Source organism: Pelodiscus sinensis, chromosome 27 (assembly GCF_049634645.1).
Source record: "Pelodiscus sinensis isolate JC-2024 chromosome 27, ASM4963464v1, whole genome shotgun sequence".
Classification (NCBI taxonomy): Eukaryota; Metazoa; Chordata; order Testudines; family Trionychidae; genus Pelodiscus; species Pelodiscus sinensis.
Window position 1 is genome coordinate 15,625,905 of NC_134737.1, and position 20,210 is coordinate 15,646,114.

General features: G+C 60.2%; 2 protein-coding genes and 1 long non-coding RNA gene across 4 annotated transcripts in view; 2 read left to right on the plus strand and 1 right to left on the minus strand.

The window, feature by feature from the left end:
• Positions 1 to 5,428: 5,428 nt before the first annotated feature.
• Positions 5,429 to 6,674, plus strand: LOC102454082 (somatostatin receptor type 4-like). Its single transcript, XM_006132160.2, has one exon. The coding sequence runs from the start codon at positions 5,500 to 5,502 to the stop codon at positions 6,394 to 6,396; it is 897 nt and encodes a 298-aa protein (XP_006132222.2). The 5' UTR covers positions 5,429 to 5,499; the 3' UTR covers positions 6,397 to 6,674.
• Positions 6,675 to 12,424: 5,750 nt separating this feature from the next.
• CPNE5 (copine 5) overlaps positions 12,425 to 20,210 on the minus strand; it is a 173,078-nt gene continuing 165,292 nt past the window's right edge. For both annotated transcript variants that reach the window (XM_075910080.1, XM_075910081.1), the window contains exons 20-21: positions 19,046 to 19,119; positions 12,425 to 15,492 (exon numbers count right to left, since the gene is read on the minus strand). In XM_075910080.1, the coding sequence (XP_075766195.1) occupies positions 15,304 to 15,492; positions 19,046 to 19,119 (263 nt within the window). In that variant the 3' untranslated portion in view covers positions 12,425 to 15,303. The remainder of the gene's footprint in view (positions 15,493 to 19,045; positions 19,120 to 20,210) is intronic.
• Positions 13,490 to 19,035, plus strand: LOC142820885 (uncharacterized). Its single transcript, XR_012897842.1, has 3 exons — positions 13,490 to 13,620; positions 15,389 to 15,511; positions 18,814 to 19,035. It is a non-coding gene; the product is annotated as an uncharacterized LOC142820885 (long non-coding RNA).

Here is a 20,210-nt window from a genome sequence, read left to right on the forward strand (position 1 = left end):
GCATTTCTTGTCTCCGCCGTGGCAGGCAGGGTGGCGTTTCTCATCTCCGCCATGGCAGGCAGGGTGGTGTTTCTCATCTCCTCCGTGGCAATGAGGGTGGCATTTCTCATTTCTGCCATGGCAGGCAGGGTGGCGTTTCTCATCTCCTCCGTGGCAGGCAGGGTGGCGTTTCTCTTCGCCACCGTGGCAATGAGGGTGGCGTTTCTCGTTTCTGCCATGGCAGGCAGGGTGGTGTTTCTCATCTCCGCCGTGGCAATGAGGGTGGCATTTCTTGTCTCCGCCGTGGCAGGCAGGGTGGCGTTTCTCATCTCCGCCATGGCAGGCAGGGTGGCGTTTCTCATCTCTGCCGTGGCAAGGTGGGTGGCGTTTCTCATCTCTGCCATGGTGAGGAGGGTGGCGTTTCTCATCTCCGCCGTGGCAGGCAGGGTGGCGTTTCTCATCTCCTCCGTGGCAATGAGGGTGGCATTTCTCGTTTCTGCCATGGCAGGCAGGGTGGTGTTTCTCATCTCCGCCATGGCAATGAGGGTGGCATTTCTTGTCTCCGCCGTGGCAGGCAGGGTGGCGTTTCTCATCTCCGCCATGGCAGGCAGGGTGGCGTTTCTCATCTCTGCCGTGGCAAGGTGGGTGACGTTTCTCATCTCTGCCATGGTGAGGAGGGTGGCGTTTCTCATCTCCGCCGTGGCAGGCAGGGTGGCGTTTCTCATCTCCGCCATGGCAGGCAGGGTGGCGTTTCTCATCTCTGCCGTGGCAAGGTGGGTGGCGTTTCTCATCTCTGCCATGGTGAGGAGGGTGGCGTTTCTCATCTCCGCCGTGGCAGGCAGGGTGGCGTTTCTCATCTCCGCCGTGGCAGGCAGGGTGGCGTTTCTCTTCGCCGTGGCAGGCAGGGTGGCGTTTATCATCTCTGCCGTGGCAAGGCAGGTGGCATTTCTTGTCTCCATTGTGGTGAGGAGGGTGGCGTTTCTCGTCTCTGCCGTGGTGAGGAGGGTGGCGTTTCTCATCTCCACCATGGTGGGCAGGGTGACATTTCTCATCTCCACTGTGGCGAGGAGGGAGGCGTTTCTTGTTTCAGGTCAGAGCAGACAGGCTGCAGCTGGGTGAGCGCTGTGGCTGGGCCACAGTGCTCAGCAACAGGAGGGGTTGCCCTGGGTCCTGCCTCGCAGTTCCAGGGCAGCGCGCCCAAAACGCCATGACGCTATTCGGTCTCCAGGGAGGAGGGCTGACCACTCCACGCAGGTGCAAGGCAGAGGCAGGGCCTTGCTCCCTTGGCAGTGCTAGCCCAATGCCACCTTTGCTATGGACAGCCAGGCCAGCCAGTCCCCTTAAGGGACATTTCCACAGCCAGACCCTGCCTCCGCTCACGCTGCCAGAGCCGGCAGACGCTGCAGGCAGAAAGAGCTGGCGTCTGTTCTGGTCTTGGTGTGACCTTGGAAAAGTCACTTCCATGCCTCGGGCCTCAGTTTCCCAGTCCAGCAAGGGGCTGTGGGCTGAGGCCACGGTCCCATCCACTGCAGGCTGCTCCGCCAGCCCTCCTGTGCTAAGGAGTCCCAAGGCTGGGGGTGCTCTGGAATGGAGGGGGCGGTCCCACTGGCAGCACCAGGCTCTTGGCATCTGCTCCCAGCTCTGCAATTGTGGCCACGTCACAATGTCTCGGTGCCTCGGTTTCCCCATTCAGAAGCTAGGGAAATAACATTTGCCTGCCTGCTGGCCGGGGGGAGTTGTGGGGCTCCAGGGGCCGGGTGGCCAAAGGGATTTAAGCACCCCAAGCTGTATGGAGCTGTTTAGTGGCATGTGGCACAGCACCTCACCACCCTGCTTCCAGGAGAATTAAGACACCTGGGTGGGAGTGTGGGAAAATTCTGCAGCAATGGCGCTTCAGGTTGGAGGGGGGCTCTGGGACTGGGTCTGGGGGGGGCTGCTTAGTGTTACACCCGCCCAGAGCCCTTCCCAGGCCACATGGCCCTGGCCTTCGTAGGAAAGCATCGATCCAGCCCAGCACTGCCGCTGGCAGCCCCCTTCCCCCCCCACTGCAGCAGAGACAAGGGGGATGGCGCACGCCCACTGGGAGCTGCTGGGGAGGGTTAGGGAGCCATAAATTAACCCCCCCCCCCCCGGCTTGCAGAATCCTGCCAGCGGCTCGTTAGTGACCAGAGCGCTCCCAGGGGACGTGGCTCTACGGGGCTGTGGGAGGCAGAGACTAAAATAGCTTCCCCTCTCCACACCCCCGTGCAGAGAGCTGCGTTGTTCTAGGCCTGACTTGCCCAGTCCCCAGGAGAGCGGGGGGGGGAGGCTGGTCTCGTCCCGCCCCATTTCCCGCCTGGCCAGGGAAGGAGGATAACACGCCCTGCGCCCACTGACACAGCCCGGAAAGCTGCAAGCGCTGCCCTCGCCCGCCGCGCCTGGACGCCTGCGCCAGGTGAGTGTTTCTTCAGCAGCGGTGACCCAAGTGGCTGTGCCCAGCTCAGGCGTGGGGCTGAGAGGGAGGCTGCCCGGCTGCAGGAGAGCCATTTCCCTGCAGCCGTTGCTGAGTCGGGCACAGGGGTTGGAGCTAGGACCCGCCGAGGGTTGCCAGATGGTTTAACCAAAAATATCAAACACTACCCCCCCCCCCCCGCCCCAAAAAAACAGGGAAAAAATTCTGTTGATAAAAAAAAGGAGGGAGACCAAAGTTGTTGAGAAAAAAAAAAGGACCCCGACAGCAATTAAGAAAAAAAAACCAACCCAGCACGGCCCCTTTAAGAAAAGGCTTTTTTGCCGGTGGCCACAAGACAAGCCCCTGCGGAACCAGGGAAGCACCGGTGGGGGGTGTTGGGAGGGGGGGCTGGCAGGAGGTCCGGGGGCTGGGCCCAGTTGCTGAGTGTGTCGTAGGGTTGCCAGGCGTCCGGTATTTTCACCTCCTGACAGGGAAAACCAATCCGAAAATACCGGACAGTTTAGGTGTCTATGTTCTGAATTTTTTACCGGACAGGAGGCCAAAATACCGGACACCCGGCAACCCTAGAGCCACCAGCTGGGGTGAGCTGAAGGTCGACCGACGCCAGGCCTGGCCTTAGCTCCATGGCTAGGGAGTCTCTGGACCGGCGGCAGGCACCGCGGCAGCCTCGGGAGAGGGGCAGGAAGGGACGCATTGTCTGCAGCACTGAACGTTACGGTGCCACACGGCGCGCGGATGCCAAGGGCGAGGCCCCGGTCCCTCGCAGAGAGGCGCCTTGCTCTGCTAGCGACGGGGGGCCCGGAGGCAGGGAGTGCTAGGCACCGGCTCCACACAGAGGAGGGGCCTCGGGTCCTGCCTCCCCCCATGCCAGCGGGAGGGACGGAGCGATGGCACCAGTGGGCAGACTGCCAAAGGGACCAGAGCTGGGGAGCAGCCCCTGGGGCACCCCCGGCCCGGCCCCCTTGGGAGCAAGACGCCTCTTTCCCTTCCAGGAGAGGTGGCCGGGTGTGGGGCGAGGGGCAGAAACACGGGGAGGAGGGGTTGTAACTGCGCAGTTAGGCCCCTGTGGGACTCGGGACTCACAGCAGAACCAAAACGGGGTTTCCGGGGCCTCCCTGTCACCGTGGGCCTGGCCGACGAGCTCAGCTTAGAGGGACTGGCTCTCGGGCCCTGAGCGCCTCCCAGGAACCAGCTGCCACGGGCAGTGGGTGGAACCAGCTCCGACTGGAAACAGCCTCTGGTTTCTCCAGGCAGAGCAATGGCCCCTGGGCCAGGGCCGGGGTGCGGGTGGATTCTCCGTCGCTGACCGTGGTAAAGCCAGAGGGACTTTCTGAAGCACAGCTCTGTCTCCTTGCCCAGGAGCGAATCCAGGCACTCGGCAGGTGGCACCGCTGGGGAGAGCTGGGCTGGGTCCTGGCACACCCAGGGCTGCGGGAATGAAGCTGTCGGTGAGGCAGGAGGTGTAATCGGAGCTCCTTGACTCACCCCGCCCGGCCTAGGCAGCTGGGAACCCGGCACGGCGCAGGGCATGTCCGGGGCCCAGCTGGTCTCTGGCCGCGCTGGCCCAGACTGAGCCTCGCTGGAACCCGGCTCACGTGCAGCGCCCCGGAGGGTCACGAGCCACCTCTCCGTGGGCTGGTGTCAGGCGTGTGGCGCGCAGCACTGACGGCGTGAGGGAGGGGCCGGGGCCTGGGGTGTGGGGTGCCCAGGGCGGCAGGGGCAGGGCAGCCCTGGCTTAGAAGCCTGAGACAAGGGGCGCTCCTGGGCAAGAGCCAATGTGGGTGGCGGTGGGCCCGGGGTGTCCCAGGCAGCGTGCGCCCCGCTCTAAGCCCTCGACTCAGTCTCAGGCCCTGGCCTGCTGGCTCTGAGCTCCCCTCCAGCAGCACTCGCCTGCCCCGTCCTGCGGGAGGCACCAAGGCGCGGGGAAGGGGACTGGGTGAACCCCCGGCGGGGCTAGGGACCCAGCACCCAGCCGCCCGCCCCGTCGGCGCCAGGCCACCAGCGGAACCAGCGATCCCTGCGGCCGCATGGCCGGGCTCGAGGGCGGAGGGCGGGTGAGGGGCAGGGCGGGTGAAGCTCTTGCCAGCGTGTTTGTACCTTGGCAGGAGGCTCCTAGAGCAGGTCTAGGGCCCGGAGGCGCTCGGGTCGCTTTGCTGCTCCTGCTCCTTTGCGGTTCTGCCCCGTTCCGCTCTGCGCGGAGCAGCCGCCTCCCTCGCCTCCCGGTGGCTGCTCCTGCTCCAGGTCCGAGCGCTGCCCGAGAACCAGCCGCTGCTTGCTCAGGCCTCAGGATGCTGCCAGCCAGCGGCTGTGGCCGGGTCGAAGAGCCAGGCTTTTTGCTGAGCCACGTTCCCCAGCCCAGGGTAGCCTGACCCACAGCAACCTGCCCCCTCCCCGGGGAGCAGCTGGCTCAGAAGCAGGGACCAGCCTGGCCCCAACAGCACAAGTCTCTGCCGCTCGAGCGATTGCCTGGGCGCTGTGGGGTCTCCGGAGCCCACGAGAGGGGATTACGGTGGGAGCCCTCGAGAACCGGCAGGGAAATAGGAATAACCCCGCCCCTGGAGAGGGGGCACCCAAAGGCGCCCGGCACCCAGAACTGAGATGCTGCTTGGCACAAGGGGCGGGGGATGGGCAGTAACTCAGCAGCGGGAGAAGAGCCCTTCAGGTGAGCAGCTCACGGCTGCTTCTCTCTAGCCAGTGGCCCCGGCGGGTGGATACGCACCAGGGATCCCGGCCAGGCCTTGGGCGACCCGAGTCAGGGCTTTGTCATATAGGCACCCCCCCCCATCGCTCTGCTCAGACCTGCTCGCTGGTCCTGCAACTCCCACCCTCCCTGGCCCGCAGGACTCTGGGTAAGTGCCCCTGTGCCTCGGTTTCCCCTTCCGGTAAGGTGCACAGGGGTGGCCAGAGGGCAGGGACCTGAGCAGGGCCTGTTGATGGTTACTGGTGACTGTTCTCCTTTCTGTCAAGCTGGACCAATGGACTTCACGGACGGCGTCTTCCTCGCCTCCAACAGCAGCCTTGGCTCCGCCTCTGCACAGGCTGCAGGCCACCGCTTCCTTGGCTTGACCATGACGCAGCTCAGGTGCATCTTTGCCACTTTCTGCAGCCTGACCTTGTTAGTCGGCCTTGTAGGAAACCTGCTCATGCTGCTAGTCCTCACTGAGGGTTTCCAGAGCAGCAGCAGCAGCCACATCTCCACCCTGAGCAGCACCCTCATGGTCAACATCACCGCCTCTGACCTGCTTTTCCTCCTCTACAACGTCACGGTGCTGCTGCTGACTTTTCTCCAGGAGGACTGGCAGCTGGGGGTGGCCGTCTGTGTCAGCAGCCAGAGCCTCTCCATGTGGACCATGTTCTGCAGCTTTTACAGCATGGTGGCCACATCCATCCTGCGCTACGTGGCCGTGGTCCATCCCAGCTGCTCCTTCTCAACCAGTAAGTGCCAGCGGCTCCTGCTGTGCATGAGCACGTGGCTTCTGGGCTTCTGCGTCTCCATCCCCAACTGGATGCACCAAAGGGTCATGAAGGCTGGAGAGGCCCATCACTGTGTGCTTCTCATGACTCCTGAGCAAACCTTCCTCTACTTCATCCTTGTTGGGGGGGTTGCCTTTCTCCCCTTTGTGCTGCTGCTGCTCCTGTGCTACGCTAGGATTGTCCAGGTCCTCTGGTGCCGGCACAGCCACATGGCCCCTTCGGCAGGGAGTGCACAACTCAACCAGAAGGCCACGGTCATGATACTGACGGTGGTGACGGTCTTTGTCCTGATGTGGATCCCTGGCTGCGTGGTGATCTACCTCTCTGCCACTCACCGCCTTTCTCAGACGCCTGCAGCTTTCGTGGCCTCCAGCGTGGCCACGGTGCTGGCCTATTCCAACTGCTCCGTGAGCCCCCTCATCTGCTTCTCTCTTTCAGACCAGTTTCAGGGCAGCCTGAAAAAGCTGCTCTTTCGGAGAGGTCCCAGATGAGCAAGAACATGGAGCAGGCGGCTGACCCGGGCAAGCGTGGGATGTAGTTCAGTGGGGCCGTGATGGAGAGAGACAGAGCAGTGAAGAGGAAGGAGAAGGTGGACTGGGTGCCCCTTTCTCCTCAGGAACTAGGGGACAGCCAGTGGCACTGGGCAGCAGCAAACGTCGATGGATAAAAGGGGAATCCTGTCTTTCGGCCTCCCAAAGCATTGTTAACCTGTGGGACTCTATGCTACAGGATATGCCTGAGGGCAAGAACTTAGCAGGGTTGAAAAAGGATTGGCCAGGTCTCTGGAGAATTAGAATGACTGGTGTGTTAGGGACTATACAGTCAGGGCGCGAGCCAACATCTTCACTGGAGAAACTTCCTGCCTGCTCCATCGCTGCCCACAAGGGGCTGCCTCGGAAGCAGCTGGGACAGGCACCCGCCCGGTGATGATTCTGGTCCCGCTGTTCTGGTCCTGCAGGCTGTCCCCAGCGAGCACTCACTCGGGGCTTTGTGCATTTGGGGCCCAGCACAGACGTGCCTGGCCCCCTTATTGCACTGACAAAGGCTCAAGCATATTTGCTGGGCACGGGTGCCATGCAAGCTCCATGCCTGGCTCCGTGAGGCCAGAGAAAAGAAAGGCAGGTTGTTCCTTGGGTATCACGGGGCTGTTGCCGGGCAGTCAGTGTTTCATCAGGCGCTAGCGGGCTCACTAGCCTGACAAACCCCTCCCTGCCACACAACAGCATGAGAGGGCCACACTGCTCATGCTGATTTCCCCTTCGTCTGGCCTGCGCGGGCTGTATTGAAACTGACACAGCCTGTTGCCCCATGTGCCTGCTGCTTACGAGCCGCCCTCCGCTGCTGCTCTGGGTACGGTCACAGAACTACTCTTGATATGAGCCCTGCAGCCCAGGTCCAGGTTCTGCAAGTGATTCCTGTCTTTCTGATTGCCTTTCCAGTGCTCCCAGCAATTACAAAACACCAACTCTCGAGCCAAAGACGTGAGTGGCTGGGAGGGGAATCTGAGACCTGGAATTGTGGTCCTGTCCATCACGTGAACGGGCTTTGGGTGTGTCCCAGCAGCAGCTCTGACCCGCGGAGGGGGTGTTCGGACCCAGAGCAGCCACGTGTGCTGCATGTCCATTCCACGTAAGTTGTGGAAGCTTTTTACCCCTTTGCAGAACCCATTGGGCTAGCCGGGGACCCCCTGGAGCGGCGCCAGCAAATAAGGGGTCCTATAGCACCACTCAGGCTATGCCTACACGGCAGAGCTTTCCCGGGGGACTCCTCGGAACTCTTGGATGCATTCTTTCGGCCTTCCTGTATCCTCATTGTGGGAGGGAGAAGGGATGTTCCCAAAGAGCAGGGTTTCCAAAATTTGGCCCCGTGTGGATGTCGGAAAAGCCTCTTCCGAAAAAAAGCAGAAAAAGAAATGGAAATTGTGGTTTGTAATTAGCGTGTCTTTCCGATGCGGACAAGCCGCAGCTGAGGGGGTGGGTTGTGCCCACGGAAACTCACGAGGCCACCTGCATTCTGAGAGTCCCTGAGGTGCTGCAGGGCTACTCGGTTTTTAAGTCTACGCCTGGGGCTAGCAAATGCCCGTGAAGTGGCTTCATTGCCACTCAAATGGCTCTTTTGCAGGCGCCAGCTCTGGCAGCCTTTGACACCTGTCAGTGAACTAGGTCCTCTCTGGAGCAAGCAGGGATAAGAACAGGCAGGCAGGGGACCAGTGATGCCTCGGGTTTCTGGGCGTCCTATGCAGCTGCACACTCTGGCTGGGAGGTCCCTGAGGGGGAAGGATTTCAGCAAAGCACAGTTGCTGTGGGAAGCTGGTTTAATCAATGGAAGCAGGCTCTTGCGAAGTGCTCAGCACTGGCCAGATTCTCCTGCCGGCTTTGTGGGGAGCAGAGCCAAGTGCTGCTGGAATTCCCACTCGAGAGCGGTTTTGTGCTCTATTCATTAAAAGCCAGTCACGTTAGGGCTGGGCTGGGGTTTTCACCCCCTCCCCTTCTGTTCCAGTCGGTGGGGGTTGGTACCACATCACTGCATCTGCCTCGCAGGTCCCCAGAGCCCGGCCATTCTCATGAGCCACAAGCCACTTTGTGCAGCAAGACGAGTGGTCGCTGCACAGCCCCCAGCGGGCAGCATCGATCGTGAGTGAGAACGCCACGGAGCGTCTGCAAGAGCCTAATGTCGCAATTTATAAAGCGTCCGTCTCTGCCTTGCCATACTGGCATGGCAGCATGAGCGATTGGCCCCTCTGCCTCGCTCCACTCGGGAGACAGACAGGAGCAAGCAGCGTCTCTAACAGACAGATGATTCTGGCTGACAGACTCTAGGAAAGAACGGCCACAGCCTCTGGATTTCTGCATTCAGACGAGAGACGCAGCTCCCACACGTCCAGGCTCCTGCTGTCTGCTCTTCCCTGCCCCTCGGCTCTGGGCACAGATGCAGAGGCTGTTTGGGGCTGAGTCGTTCACGCACGTAGCCTGCGATCCCCTCGCTAGCACTCTAGATCCAGGATTTGGGGCAACCTAACAAACAAGGTGTCCCAGCGCTCACAGTGTTCTGCAGAGCAGCCTCACCACCGCCTTCATCTCCTTTGCAGAGGAGGCAAGGCAGAGCGAATTGCAAAAGGCCACGCAGGGAGGCCGTGGGAAGTCCTAAGTCCTGCCTGCGACCTCTGGAGCACTCTGAAGCCACTAGCCATCTCCCAGGGAAGTTAAGCCGGGGTGGCCAAACTGCCTGACCCTCTGGGCCACATAGGACAATCTCAGAACGTCGAGCCCTGGGGAGAGCCTGCCGGGGCTTCAGCCCTGCTCCAAAGGAAGCTCTGAGCCCCCGCAGGTGTGCCCAGTGGGAACGAAGGCCCAAGACTCCCTCCCTGGTGGTGGCCAAATTTGCAGCTGACACAAAACTGCTCCCAGCAGTTACGTCTCAGCTGGACGGCAAAGCCTTGCCAAAGAGATCGCGCAAAACTGGGAGACTGGGCATAAAATGTCACATGAAATGTAATGCTGATAGATGCGAGGAACTGCAGATTGGACAACATAATCCCAGCTATTTATATACACTGATGGGGGGCTGAATGAGCAGCGAGATCTTGGAGTCACTGGATAGTTCCCAGAAAACAGCCACTCCGTGTGCAGCGACAGTTGAAAAAGCAAAGCGTTGGGAATCATTAAAAAAGGCCTAGAGAATAAGACAGAGAACATATTATTGCCGCTGTATAAAGCCATGGTACGTCCACATCTCGTCTGCAAATGTGATTGCCTCATCTCAAAGATATAGTGCCATTGGAAAAGGGTCAGAAAAGGGCAACAGAACTGATTAGGGGTTTGGAACGGCTGCCATGAGGTGAGATTAATAAGACTGAGACTTTTCATTTTAGAAAAGTGACGAGAGGCTACACGCCAGAGGGCTGTAAAATCATGCCTGGTTGGAAAAAGGGAATAAAGGAACGTTATTTACTTGTTCCCACATTGTATTTGGGAAGGGAAGGGTGAATGCTTTGCTCAGGGCTGGCTCATTGAGGCTCAGCACATGGAGGCTGAATTTGAACAGTCTGAGGGCTTCGCTATTTACCTGGGCTGTGTCTACACTGGGCCACTTATTCCGGAAAATCAGCCGCTTTTCCGGAATAAGCTGCGAGCTGTCTACACTGGCCCTGGAATTTCCGGAAAAGCAACGACGCTCTACTGTACAAAATCAGCCGCTATTCCGGAAAAACTATTCTGCTCCCGCTCGGGCATAAGTCCTTATTCCGGAACACTGTTCTGGAAAAGGGCCAGTGTAGACAGCCCAGTCGTCTTTTCTGGAAAAAAGCCCTGATCGCGAAAATGGCGACCGGGGCTCTTTTCCGGAAAAGCGCGTCTACATTGGCCACAGACGCTTTTCCGGAAAAGCAGCCTGCCAATGTAGACGCTCCCTTTCCGGAAAAACTGCAAAGGGAATAGTATTCCGTTTTAAGCAGTTCCGGAAATTCATGCCAGTGTAGACACAGCCCTAGAGTGTGATACTCTGGGGTTCAATATAGCAGGTCTAATAAGGGCTGTGAGGAGGAAGGGAAATCAATGGGAGTGTTTCTCCTGTTGACCGTCTGCTATGGAAACATGGCGGAACGCTAACGTAAGGTATGTTGACTCCAGCTACGCTGGGCTTGTAGCTGGAATTGCCTATCTTAAGTCAACTTTCTCCAGTGGTGTAGACATGGGGTTAGGGCTAGCAGAGAGGCACAGAGTGGAGCCATAAGGATCAGGGATGCTGGAGCCAGCGATTTGATGCCAAAAGCCAATAATAGAAGTTAATCAATGAGACACACTCACACTAGGGTACAAACTATACCAGAAGGAGAGCACAGGCCGCGCTGGTGGGGGAGGGGCACTGTATGTGAATGAAAGCATCACATCAAATGACGTAAAAATCGTAACTGAGCCGTGCAACCAGCATTCCAAGCTGTGAGCAGAACAGTGACTATGAAATGCTAAGGGAGAGTAGCAAGGCTATCGAACTACAAACTCAGTAACACGGGGGGAGTTCACCTGGCCCCACACTGACTGGGGACACGGCACCTCGGGACAGAGAGAAAGTTTTTTATGACGGCTTCTTGGAGCGGCTGGCTCTGGCCCCCACGGGAGGAGAGGCAATTCTCGATTTAGTCCTGAATAGCTGGACTGCTTGGAAATACTGGCCACATCTGAAGAAGTGGGCTGTGCCCCCGAAAGCTCACAATGCCACGCCCATGTTTCGTCGGGCCTTACGGTGCTACCAGACCCGTGGTGGGTTTTTAAGTCTGTCCTGTCGCAGACTAACTCGGCTCCCCGCTCAAGCTTTTAGAACTAAATGTAACGTCCCTGCGGCGGGAACAGCAGCGCTGCAGCCGGCGTAAGGGGCCGCTGGAGGCAGGGTGCCTGTTAACCCCCTGCAGTCCTGGGTGGGCAGGTTACAGATGGTGCCATACCCCGCCCAGCCAGACCCTCTGTCCCAGCCACATTGCAGTGTTTAGCAACGCTATGAGCTGGAGCCCCAGGCTGGCTGTTGCAAGTGCTGGGCTGGGCTCCCTGGAGGCTGAGGATGGAGAGGCCAGGTACAGCGCTCGCTCTGTGAAGTGTTTGCCCCAGTGCGTGGGGGTCTGTTACTTTTCCTGTGAGAGGTCAGTCGACGTGCCGCAATGGGGCATGCAGCACCCTGGCTGAGGAACACGGCACTACCCCCTAGGCCTGGAGGGGAGAGGTTCTGGTCCCGGGCCTGCCCTCAGGGCAGGATGCGTGTCCTCCTGCAGTGGACGCAGGGCTAGGGCCCCGGGAGTGGGAAAGGAGCCTTGTGGGGGTGGCTGGTCCCTCCTGCAGGTGCAAGTTCTGTAGCTGCTGGTCCGGCAGGGCTGGTGCCAGCTGGAGTTGGTGGGGGCTGGTGATGAAGAGGTGGGGGGGCTGTTTGCAGGCCAGAAGCGGGGGGCTCTGGACAGGGCCGTCACCACTGTTAGAGGGAGCCCAGCACGGCGCAGTCTAGCGCTGAGTCTGGCTGCGGTGGAGAAATGGAACTGGAATCCCGCCCGCGCTGACAGCACGAGACGGGGCCAGCCCTGAGCCAGCCAGTCCCACCCCAGCCGGGGAAACAGAAGGGGGGGGGAGGCTGCTCAGGAATTGCTGTTGAAACCAAAGGGCTCCTGCCTCACACCAGGTTCCCATCTGCTGCTGGGGTTTCCAGCTGGGTGCAGACAGCGGCATGTGGGCAGCGCTCGGGGCTCTAGGCAGCAGGCCCAAAGGGCAGGCGTCGGCGGGGGAGGACTCATTGGGTTTCAGTGCCCTGGCACAGCGCAGCACCAGCTGCAGGGGCAGCGGAGAACTGGGAGCACTAGCCAAACTGGGGCATGACTAGCCCGGACGGCAACCAGGGACCAGCCTAATGTGAATGAGCCCGAGCCGTGCGCCCTCGGAGAGCACCTTGCAGGGATCTGCCTTCCGCCCTGGGGGCTCGCCCAGAGGGGACATTGCTGGGGGCTCGTGGCGCCCTCGGAGGGCAGGACGCGCGGGGCTGGGCTGGAGTAAAAAGCACTGTTTATTTCAGTGTAAGGCAATCCAATACAAACCAGCGCACACCAGACACTGGACACGAGTACAAGAGTGTAAAGTCTAGAAAGGTCCCCCCCATGCAAATACCAAACCCCGCGACCGGGAGGGAGGGAAAGGAGCCGAACGTCCCCAGGGACATGCTGGGTGGTTGCTGATTCTCAGAGCTGGGCGACACCTCCTGGCGCTTGTAAAGACAAGCTGGATGGGAGCGTGGTGGCCCCTGCCCCTGCAAACGAACCCCCCCTCCTGGAAGACTCATGTTCCTTCAGCAGCACTGGCTGGCCACCCTCATGGGCCTGGTTCGAGCTGGGATTTGACCCACAGCGACAGAGCAGGGGAGCTCAGCTCGGACATGCAGCACGCCACAGGACTGCACTGGCATGCACCACCGACAGCTACACTGCACAGAGCGGGGCACGGCACGGCAGGGTCAATGGACAGAAACAAGTACAGAGCCGGTGGCCACGCGCTGCCTGCTCCCTGCTCCCACGGCACCGGCCTGCTCTTTGCCAACGCTGCACGTGGGTGGCACGTGGACCCGGAGACCTGCCCGCTGCTGAGGCAAAGGCGGGGAGGCCAGAGCTGGGAGGCGCTATGGTCATGACCCCCGGGTTGGAATGACGCCCATGGAGAGATCCCTCCCAGGCCGAACTCCCCTCCCTTTTCCCCAACCCAGCTGAACGAGGGGTCTGGCGTCAGTCTGGAGCCGCCAAGGCAGCGCGGAGTCCAGTGGCACCTTCATGACTAAGGGTACGTCTACACTAGCTCATCAGTTCGAGCTAGGTAGGGTAAATATCCCGGCTTCATTTGCATGTTCCCGGGCGCCGCCATTTTTAAATCCCCCTTAGTCCGAACGCCGTGCCCGCGGCTACACGAGTAGGTAGTTCGAATTAAAGATCCTAATTCGGATTGCCGTTATCCCTCTGGCTGGAAAAACAATCCAGAAAATACTGGAAATGTGCAATGTGCCGTGTCCGGTATTTCCTGGTTTTCCTGGCGGGGGTGGGGAGAGTGACCGGGAGGCGGGCGCGACTGGCACTGGAGCCCTGGCTGCGTGGGAGGAGGAGAAGGGGCAGCCTGGTCCGTGCTGGTCAAGCGCGAGGTGGAGTTGCAGCCGGACTGACTCGCGCGGGACGGGAGCTCCCAGAGATCTGCACAGTCCAGGTCACTCCTGCTCCGCGCCGGCTGATTCGCTCCCCCGCCCCCTCCTAGCCTGCCGGTTGATTCTCCTCCCCGCCATCCCCCCCCAACCCACCGCCAGCTCTGCCTCCCGCTGGCCGGTTCCTGCTCCAGATCTTCCCCAGCCAGCCCCACTGCAGCCCCCGCCAGCTCTGCTTCCGGCGGCCAGTTCTCCCCTCCTCCTCCTGAGCTCCCCTGGCCAGCTCCGCCCCTGCCAGCCGCCTCCCCCCCCCCCGATATTCTGTGGCCAGCCCCATTGCACTCAACCCCACCCCAACCGACCAGCCCTGCTTCCCGTCGGCCCCCCTGTCTCCCCCGCTGCTCCCCCTCCTCCCGGCCAGTCCCCCTCCCCCTGGTATTTTTTTATGACTACCTGGTCACCCTAGGCCTTGCCCCTTCCCATCTGCCTTCCACTCTGCCCCCTAGAGCTTGAGTATCCCCAGGTGGCCGCTGGCCTCAACATCAGGAAGCCAGGGGCGAGGCCCCAGCCCTGGTGATCTGGGCAGTGCAATGCAGCCAGCCCCAAGGCACCATGCACCACGGCTCCCAGCCCCAGGGCACCAGGCCGCATGGCCCCAGCACCAGCTGCTCTGCTCCTGCGACAGGCAGGCCAGCCAGCCTGGGCTAGCCGTGGCAGAGTGCTGGGAACCGCAGGAGGGGCCTGGCCTGGGGCAGAGCACGGCTGGGGTGGGCTAGGCTCAGCCTACCCCTGCTGAAGGCACCGCTGCCCATGCCAGGCTACTGTCCAACAAGGCCTGAAGGAGGGACGGGGCTCTCCGGGGGTTTACCGATCGGTCTCCTGCTGCCCTTTGCCATTGGCACTGGGCACGGAGAGTGGCACACGGGGATGGGCTGGTCACGCCCTGCCAAAGTGCAGCCCTCCCGCCCGGCCGGGCGGCACAGCCCAGGGAACAGCACGTGTAGCTCAGGGCGAGGGATCCAGTCACCGCGGGCACGAGGTTCACCTGCCCTGCGGCGCGGGAGCAGCCATAAGCACTAATGGCCAAACACTGCTTCCCGCCCCGGCGGCACAGCGGCTCGAGGCCCCCACTGCGCCCGGGCTGCGAAAGAGCGGGAGCTCAACCGTGTGGGTCTAGGCAGCCCCCAACGCTCTCTGCCACATTGCACTGGTAGACGCTGGAGCGTTAGCAACTCAGAATATGGGTGCAGCCTGAGCATCAGCAGAGCAAGCAGCACGGAAACCTGGGCTCTGCAGCCAACCAAAGGTCTGCCAAGCTGGTACATAAGCCAAGACAGCCAAGAGCAAGGAGATGGGTGAAAAGGCAGCAGCCTATGAGCTATAAAATACTCTGAGACCTTTGGAAAGGGGAGGAGAGAAAGAGGCTGGGGGCCTGGCAGAACAGCTGATCTGCTGAGACCCAACAAAACCAGGTGACGGGGGATTCCACTGCACTGTCTGCTGGGGTGACAACTCCCCCCACCCCCCGTTCCGGAGAGGAAGCTTGTCAGGTGCTGGGCTTGTCCTCTCGCTCCTTTGTGTCCGAGTCCCACAAACCTTCCACGGACGCATGAGGATGAGCCGGTGTCGGACCCCGACAGTCGCCGTCCGCCTGCTGAAAGCCGAGTGTGGAGACAGTCCAGGGAGAACCGCCGTGGGCAGCAGCTAGAGCCAGAGATGCCCAAGCGGCTCCCCTTCCCTCCTGCTGGTCAGATCTGCGTCTGCAGGGTGGGGCCGGTCGGGGTGTACGGAGGGGGTGCTGGGCTGGGCTTGATGCCCTGTCCCTTCATGTAGGAAATGAACTGGTCGGGGATCTCCGCCAGGACGTCTTTGGCCAGGCGGGCCATGCTCAGCACGTGGTTCCCTGTGCGGTCGATGTAATCCCGGAACGGAACAAACTGGAGAGAAGGAAAGCAGGTCAGGGCCGGGGACACTGCGCCTGCGCACGCTGGAGGTGGGGCCTTAGAGCTGCCCTGCGTTTCCCCAGCCAGTCTGTGCTCTATGCGCCCTGCAGAGCAGGCTGCGGTGGGGCGGGCGTCACAGCCGCACTGGCTAGTTTGGGAAAGGGCAGACGATGAGAAGGGGGGGCCAGGAAGTGTTCATTCTGCTGAGCCCTGGTACGGGAATGGGGGTCTGGGGCCGTGGTTCTCAAACTGCGGGGCGCCGCCTTCCCGGTGATCCCGGCTCGGCTCTCAGCCCCCCGCCCCGAAGCAGGGAGCCGCGCTGGCGCTCCAGCCTCGCACCCCCGTGAGGTTGGTGTGTCAGCTTCCCACTGGAGGCAGCGGGGGAGGGGGAAAGCCCCAGGCCTCGTTGGGAAGCAGGACTAGAAGCGTCTCCACACACTGCCACTCCCCCTCCCGCCTGGGGGAACAGCAGCGCATGGATGCACTGCCTGGAGGATTTCCCCATTTCTCCCATTGCCCGGAGTCTGGCCAATGGGAGCAGCAGGAGCCCATGCCTGGGACGCGGTGCCTGGGAGCAGCATGGGGCGCAAAAGCAAGTAAGTGCCCCACCCCCTCATGCCAAGAGCTGGACCCTAAGTCCACTTCTGCTCCCAAGTCCAATCCTGCAGCCTCCCCCATCCCAGACGGACACCCTAGCCACCGCCTGCTCCTGCACCCTCCCTTGCTCCCGTCCCCTTCCCCCTGGCCAGACACCCTACCCACAGCCTGCTCCTGCACCCACCCTGCTCCCGTCCCCTTCCCCCTGGCCAGACACCCTACCCACCGCCTGCTCCTGCACCCACCCTGCTCCCGTCCCCTTCCCCCTGGCCAGACACCCTACCCACAGCCTGCTCCTGCACCCACCCTGCTCCCGTCCCCTTCCCCCTGGCCAGACACCCTACCCACCGCCTGCTCCTGCACCCACCCTGCTCCCGAACCCTTCCCCCTGGCCAGACACCCTACCCACCGCCTGCTCCTGCACCCACCCTGCTCCCGAACCCTTCCCCCTGGCCAGACACCCTACCCACCGCCTGCTCCTGCACTCTCCCTTGATCCCGTATCCTTCCCCCTTGCCAGACACCCTACCTACCGCCTGCTCCTGCACCTACCCTGCTCCCGTACCCTTCCCCCTGGCCAGACACCCTACCCACCGCCTGCTCCTGCACCCACCCTGCTCCCGAACCCTTCCCCCTGGCCAGACACCCTACCCACCGCCTGCTCCTGCACCTACCCTGCTCCCGTACCCTTCCCCCTGGCCAGACACCCTACCCACCGCCTGCTCCTGCACCCACCCTGCTCCCGAACCCTTCCCCCTGGCCAGACACCCTACCCACCGCCTGCTCCTGCACCCACCCTGCTCCCGTACCCTTCCCCCTGGCCAGACACCCTACCCACCGCCTGCTCCTGCACCCACCCTTGCTCCCGTCCCCTTCCCCCTGGCCAGACACCCTACCTACCGCCTGCTCCTGCACCCACCCTTGCTCCCGTACCCTTCCCCCTGGCCAGACACCCTACCTACCGCCTGCTCCTGCACCCACCCTTGATCCCGTCCCCTTCCCCCTGGCCAGACACCCTACCTACCGCCTGCTCCTGCACCCACCCTTGCTCCCGTACCCTTCCCCCTGGCCAGACACCCTACCCACCGCCTGCTCCTGCACTCTCCCTTGATCCCGTACCCTTCCCCCTGGCCAGACACCCTACCCACCGCCTGCTCCTGCACCCACCCTGCTCCCGTACCCTTCCCCCTGGCCAGACACCCTACCCACCGCCTGCTCCTGCACTCTCCCTTGATCCCGTACCCTTCCCCCTGGCCAGACACCCTACCTACCGCCTGCTCCTGCACCCACCCTTGCTCCCGTACCCTTCCCCCTGGCCAGACACCCTACCTACCGCCTGCTCCTGCACCCACCCTTGCTCCCGTACCCTTCCCCCTGGCCAGACACCCTACCTACCGCCTGCTCCTGCACCCACCCTTGCTCCCGTACCCTTCCCCCTGGCCAGACACCCTACCCACCGCCTGCTCCTGCACTCTCCCTTGCTCCTGTACCCTTCCCCCTGGCCAGACACCCTACCCACCGCCTGCTCCTGCACTCTCCCTTGCTCCTGTACCCTTCCCCCTGGCCAGACACTCTACCTACCGCCTGCTCCTGCACCCACCCTTGCTCCCGAACCCTTCCCCCTGGCCAGACACCCTACCCACCGCCTGCTCCTGCACTCTCCCTTGCTCCTGTACCCTTCCCCCTGGCCAGACACCCTACCCACCGCCTGCTCCTGCACCCACCCTTGCTCCCGAACCCTTCCCCCTGGCCAGACACCCTACCCACCGCCTGCTCCTGCACTCTCCCTTGCTCCCGTACCTTTCCCCCTGGCCAGACACCCTACTCCCAGCATGCTCCTGCACTCTCCCTTGTTCTTGCTCCCTTCCCACTGGCCAGACCCCCTACTCCCACCCTACTCCCTGAACTCTATTTCCCATCCAGACTTCGCACCCTCACCCACTTCTGCACCTCACCACCTGCCCATACCTCACACCCAACCCCCCTCCTGCCCACATCCTGCCCCCCCATCCCTATCCCACTTGCTGGCAGTCTTGTCCTGCACGCTGAACCCTTCATTTTCGTCCCACCCCCAGAGTCTAGGGGGTCCACAAAATCCACTAACCCTGGAACCCTAGAAGAGTAAATCTGGTTTACGGGAAGCCCTGAACCTCGGTCCTCCCTTTCCTCCCCCCCCCCCAGCCCACGAGGCTGGAGCCCCAGGGTGTGAGGTGTGTCAGCTGGGGGCCACATCAGTGAGGGTTGGGTTTTTTTTGCTTCTCACTTGTGTGGTTCCCGACTGATGTTTCTGTGGATCAGTGGCAGGGGCCACTAATAAAAGGTCCCCACCCTGCCATAAGTACAGAAAACATGGAAACCTTTTGTGGTGGCCATAACTTAATATTTTACTTGATTTAAAATGAAGTTTGATTAACTAACATGAGAAAGTTGAAGCACTTAAATCTGTTTAATAATTAAAATGAATATTTCCCTTCTTACTGGTGAAATTAAACTGTTCTTCCTAGCTGCAGCAGTAGCAGCATGGCTCGGGTGGGGTGTAATTAAGTAATTAACGGCGAGTTTCCATTAGCAACTGGTAGTCCACAGAAAGGTTTGCATTGAGCCAGGTGGGCCATGGGCCAAAGTTTGAGAACCACTGGCCTCGGGGTATTTTCCGCACCAACCCAATAGACAGCAGAAAACATTTTCTTTTGTGATTGACAATCCCACCCTTCTCCAGAGCCTCCACTGACACGTCCCACGTCCTCTGGCAGAAAGCTGCGTGAAGCGTGCCAGCACTCAGGTGTGCTGCTGACCCCCGCCCCCAGACTGGGCTCCAACACTGCTCTGGGCTGGAAAATTCCGTCTGCCCTGAGACAAGCTGGGGAGGCCAGAAGGATCCGGGAAGGTTTTGGCCCGACGTCAAGGAGAAGAAGGGGTGGGAGAGCACTGAGCGAGGAGAGCGGCTTTACCTGGACAATGTCTCGCTCGGCGATTTTCCCTCGGGACGAGATTCTGATGTCGTCGCCGTCCAGCTCCACCATAGCTACGAAGGTGGGAGGGGAGAGCACAAAGGGTTAACTGTGCAGACAGTGTCAGGGGGAAGGATCCCAAGGGCATTTCAGTGCAGAAGAGGCCGAGACAGGGGCTGATTAATACATTGATCAATGATGAGAAAAAACAAAAAATTCCCCGTGACCAGAGATAGTTAGGAACGTCGGAGAAACCTACCTGAGCCATGGGAACGGGCAGCGCAGCCGCAGAGGAAATTCAGTGCCGATCCACTCAAGGACATGTACACTGGCAGAAATCATTTGAACCACTCATGTGTCTTAGTGGGTTCTAAATTGACTGTAACCACTCAAGAAAAAGACCTGAATGTCACTGAATGTAACCCACTGGAATCTCAGTTCACTGCGTAGCTGCAGTATTAAAAAAAAACCTTATGGGGTTTAGGGAATGACAGAATATACAAATAAAATATTGTAATGCTCTTAAAGCAACGGGACATACACACATTCCGCTCTGGTTACCCCATCTCAAACAATGATGTGACAAAAACAGAGGTGGTTCTGAGATAGCTGAGGAAAGAATGTAGAGGCTGGGGAAGACGGTTGTAGAAGAAAAGACTGAAAAGATGTGGGCTGTGTCCTTTAGAGAGGAGAGAGATAAAAAGGACATGATTGGAAAAGAAATACTACAGAATAATGATCCCAAGTAATAAATGGCAGAGCGACGGTAAAGCAGGAGCTCCTGTTTATCTTGACATAACGAGAAAGGGGACAGTCACATGATGGGAGGGCAGCATATTTAAAACTGAGTCACAGAAATACAACATTCTAATGAAACATTCAATCGTCCTGTGGAACTCCCTGCCACAAGGTATCTCTGGGGCCACAAGTTTAGAACGCTTCAAAAATAGGATCAATCACACCTGAGAGTAATTAGAGCAGCAGCAGTTACATTAAATAAGACTGAACACAGCTCTGCTGTATCTTGCAGGGAGTGGAACCTGAATTCTGTGGCAAGCCCCCACGCAGAAATTCTACACATTCTGCAACAATTTCAGCAAATTAAAAACATATGTAATAAAAGGTGATATTGAATGAAATATTACAATGAGCAATGGAATCAGCA

Excerpts from the sequence above, each read along its gene's own strand:
- LOC102454082 (XM_006132160.2), top strand. The coding sequence starts at position 5,500 with ATGACGCAGCTCAGGTGCATCTTTGCCACTTTCTGCAGCCTGACCTTG.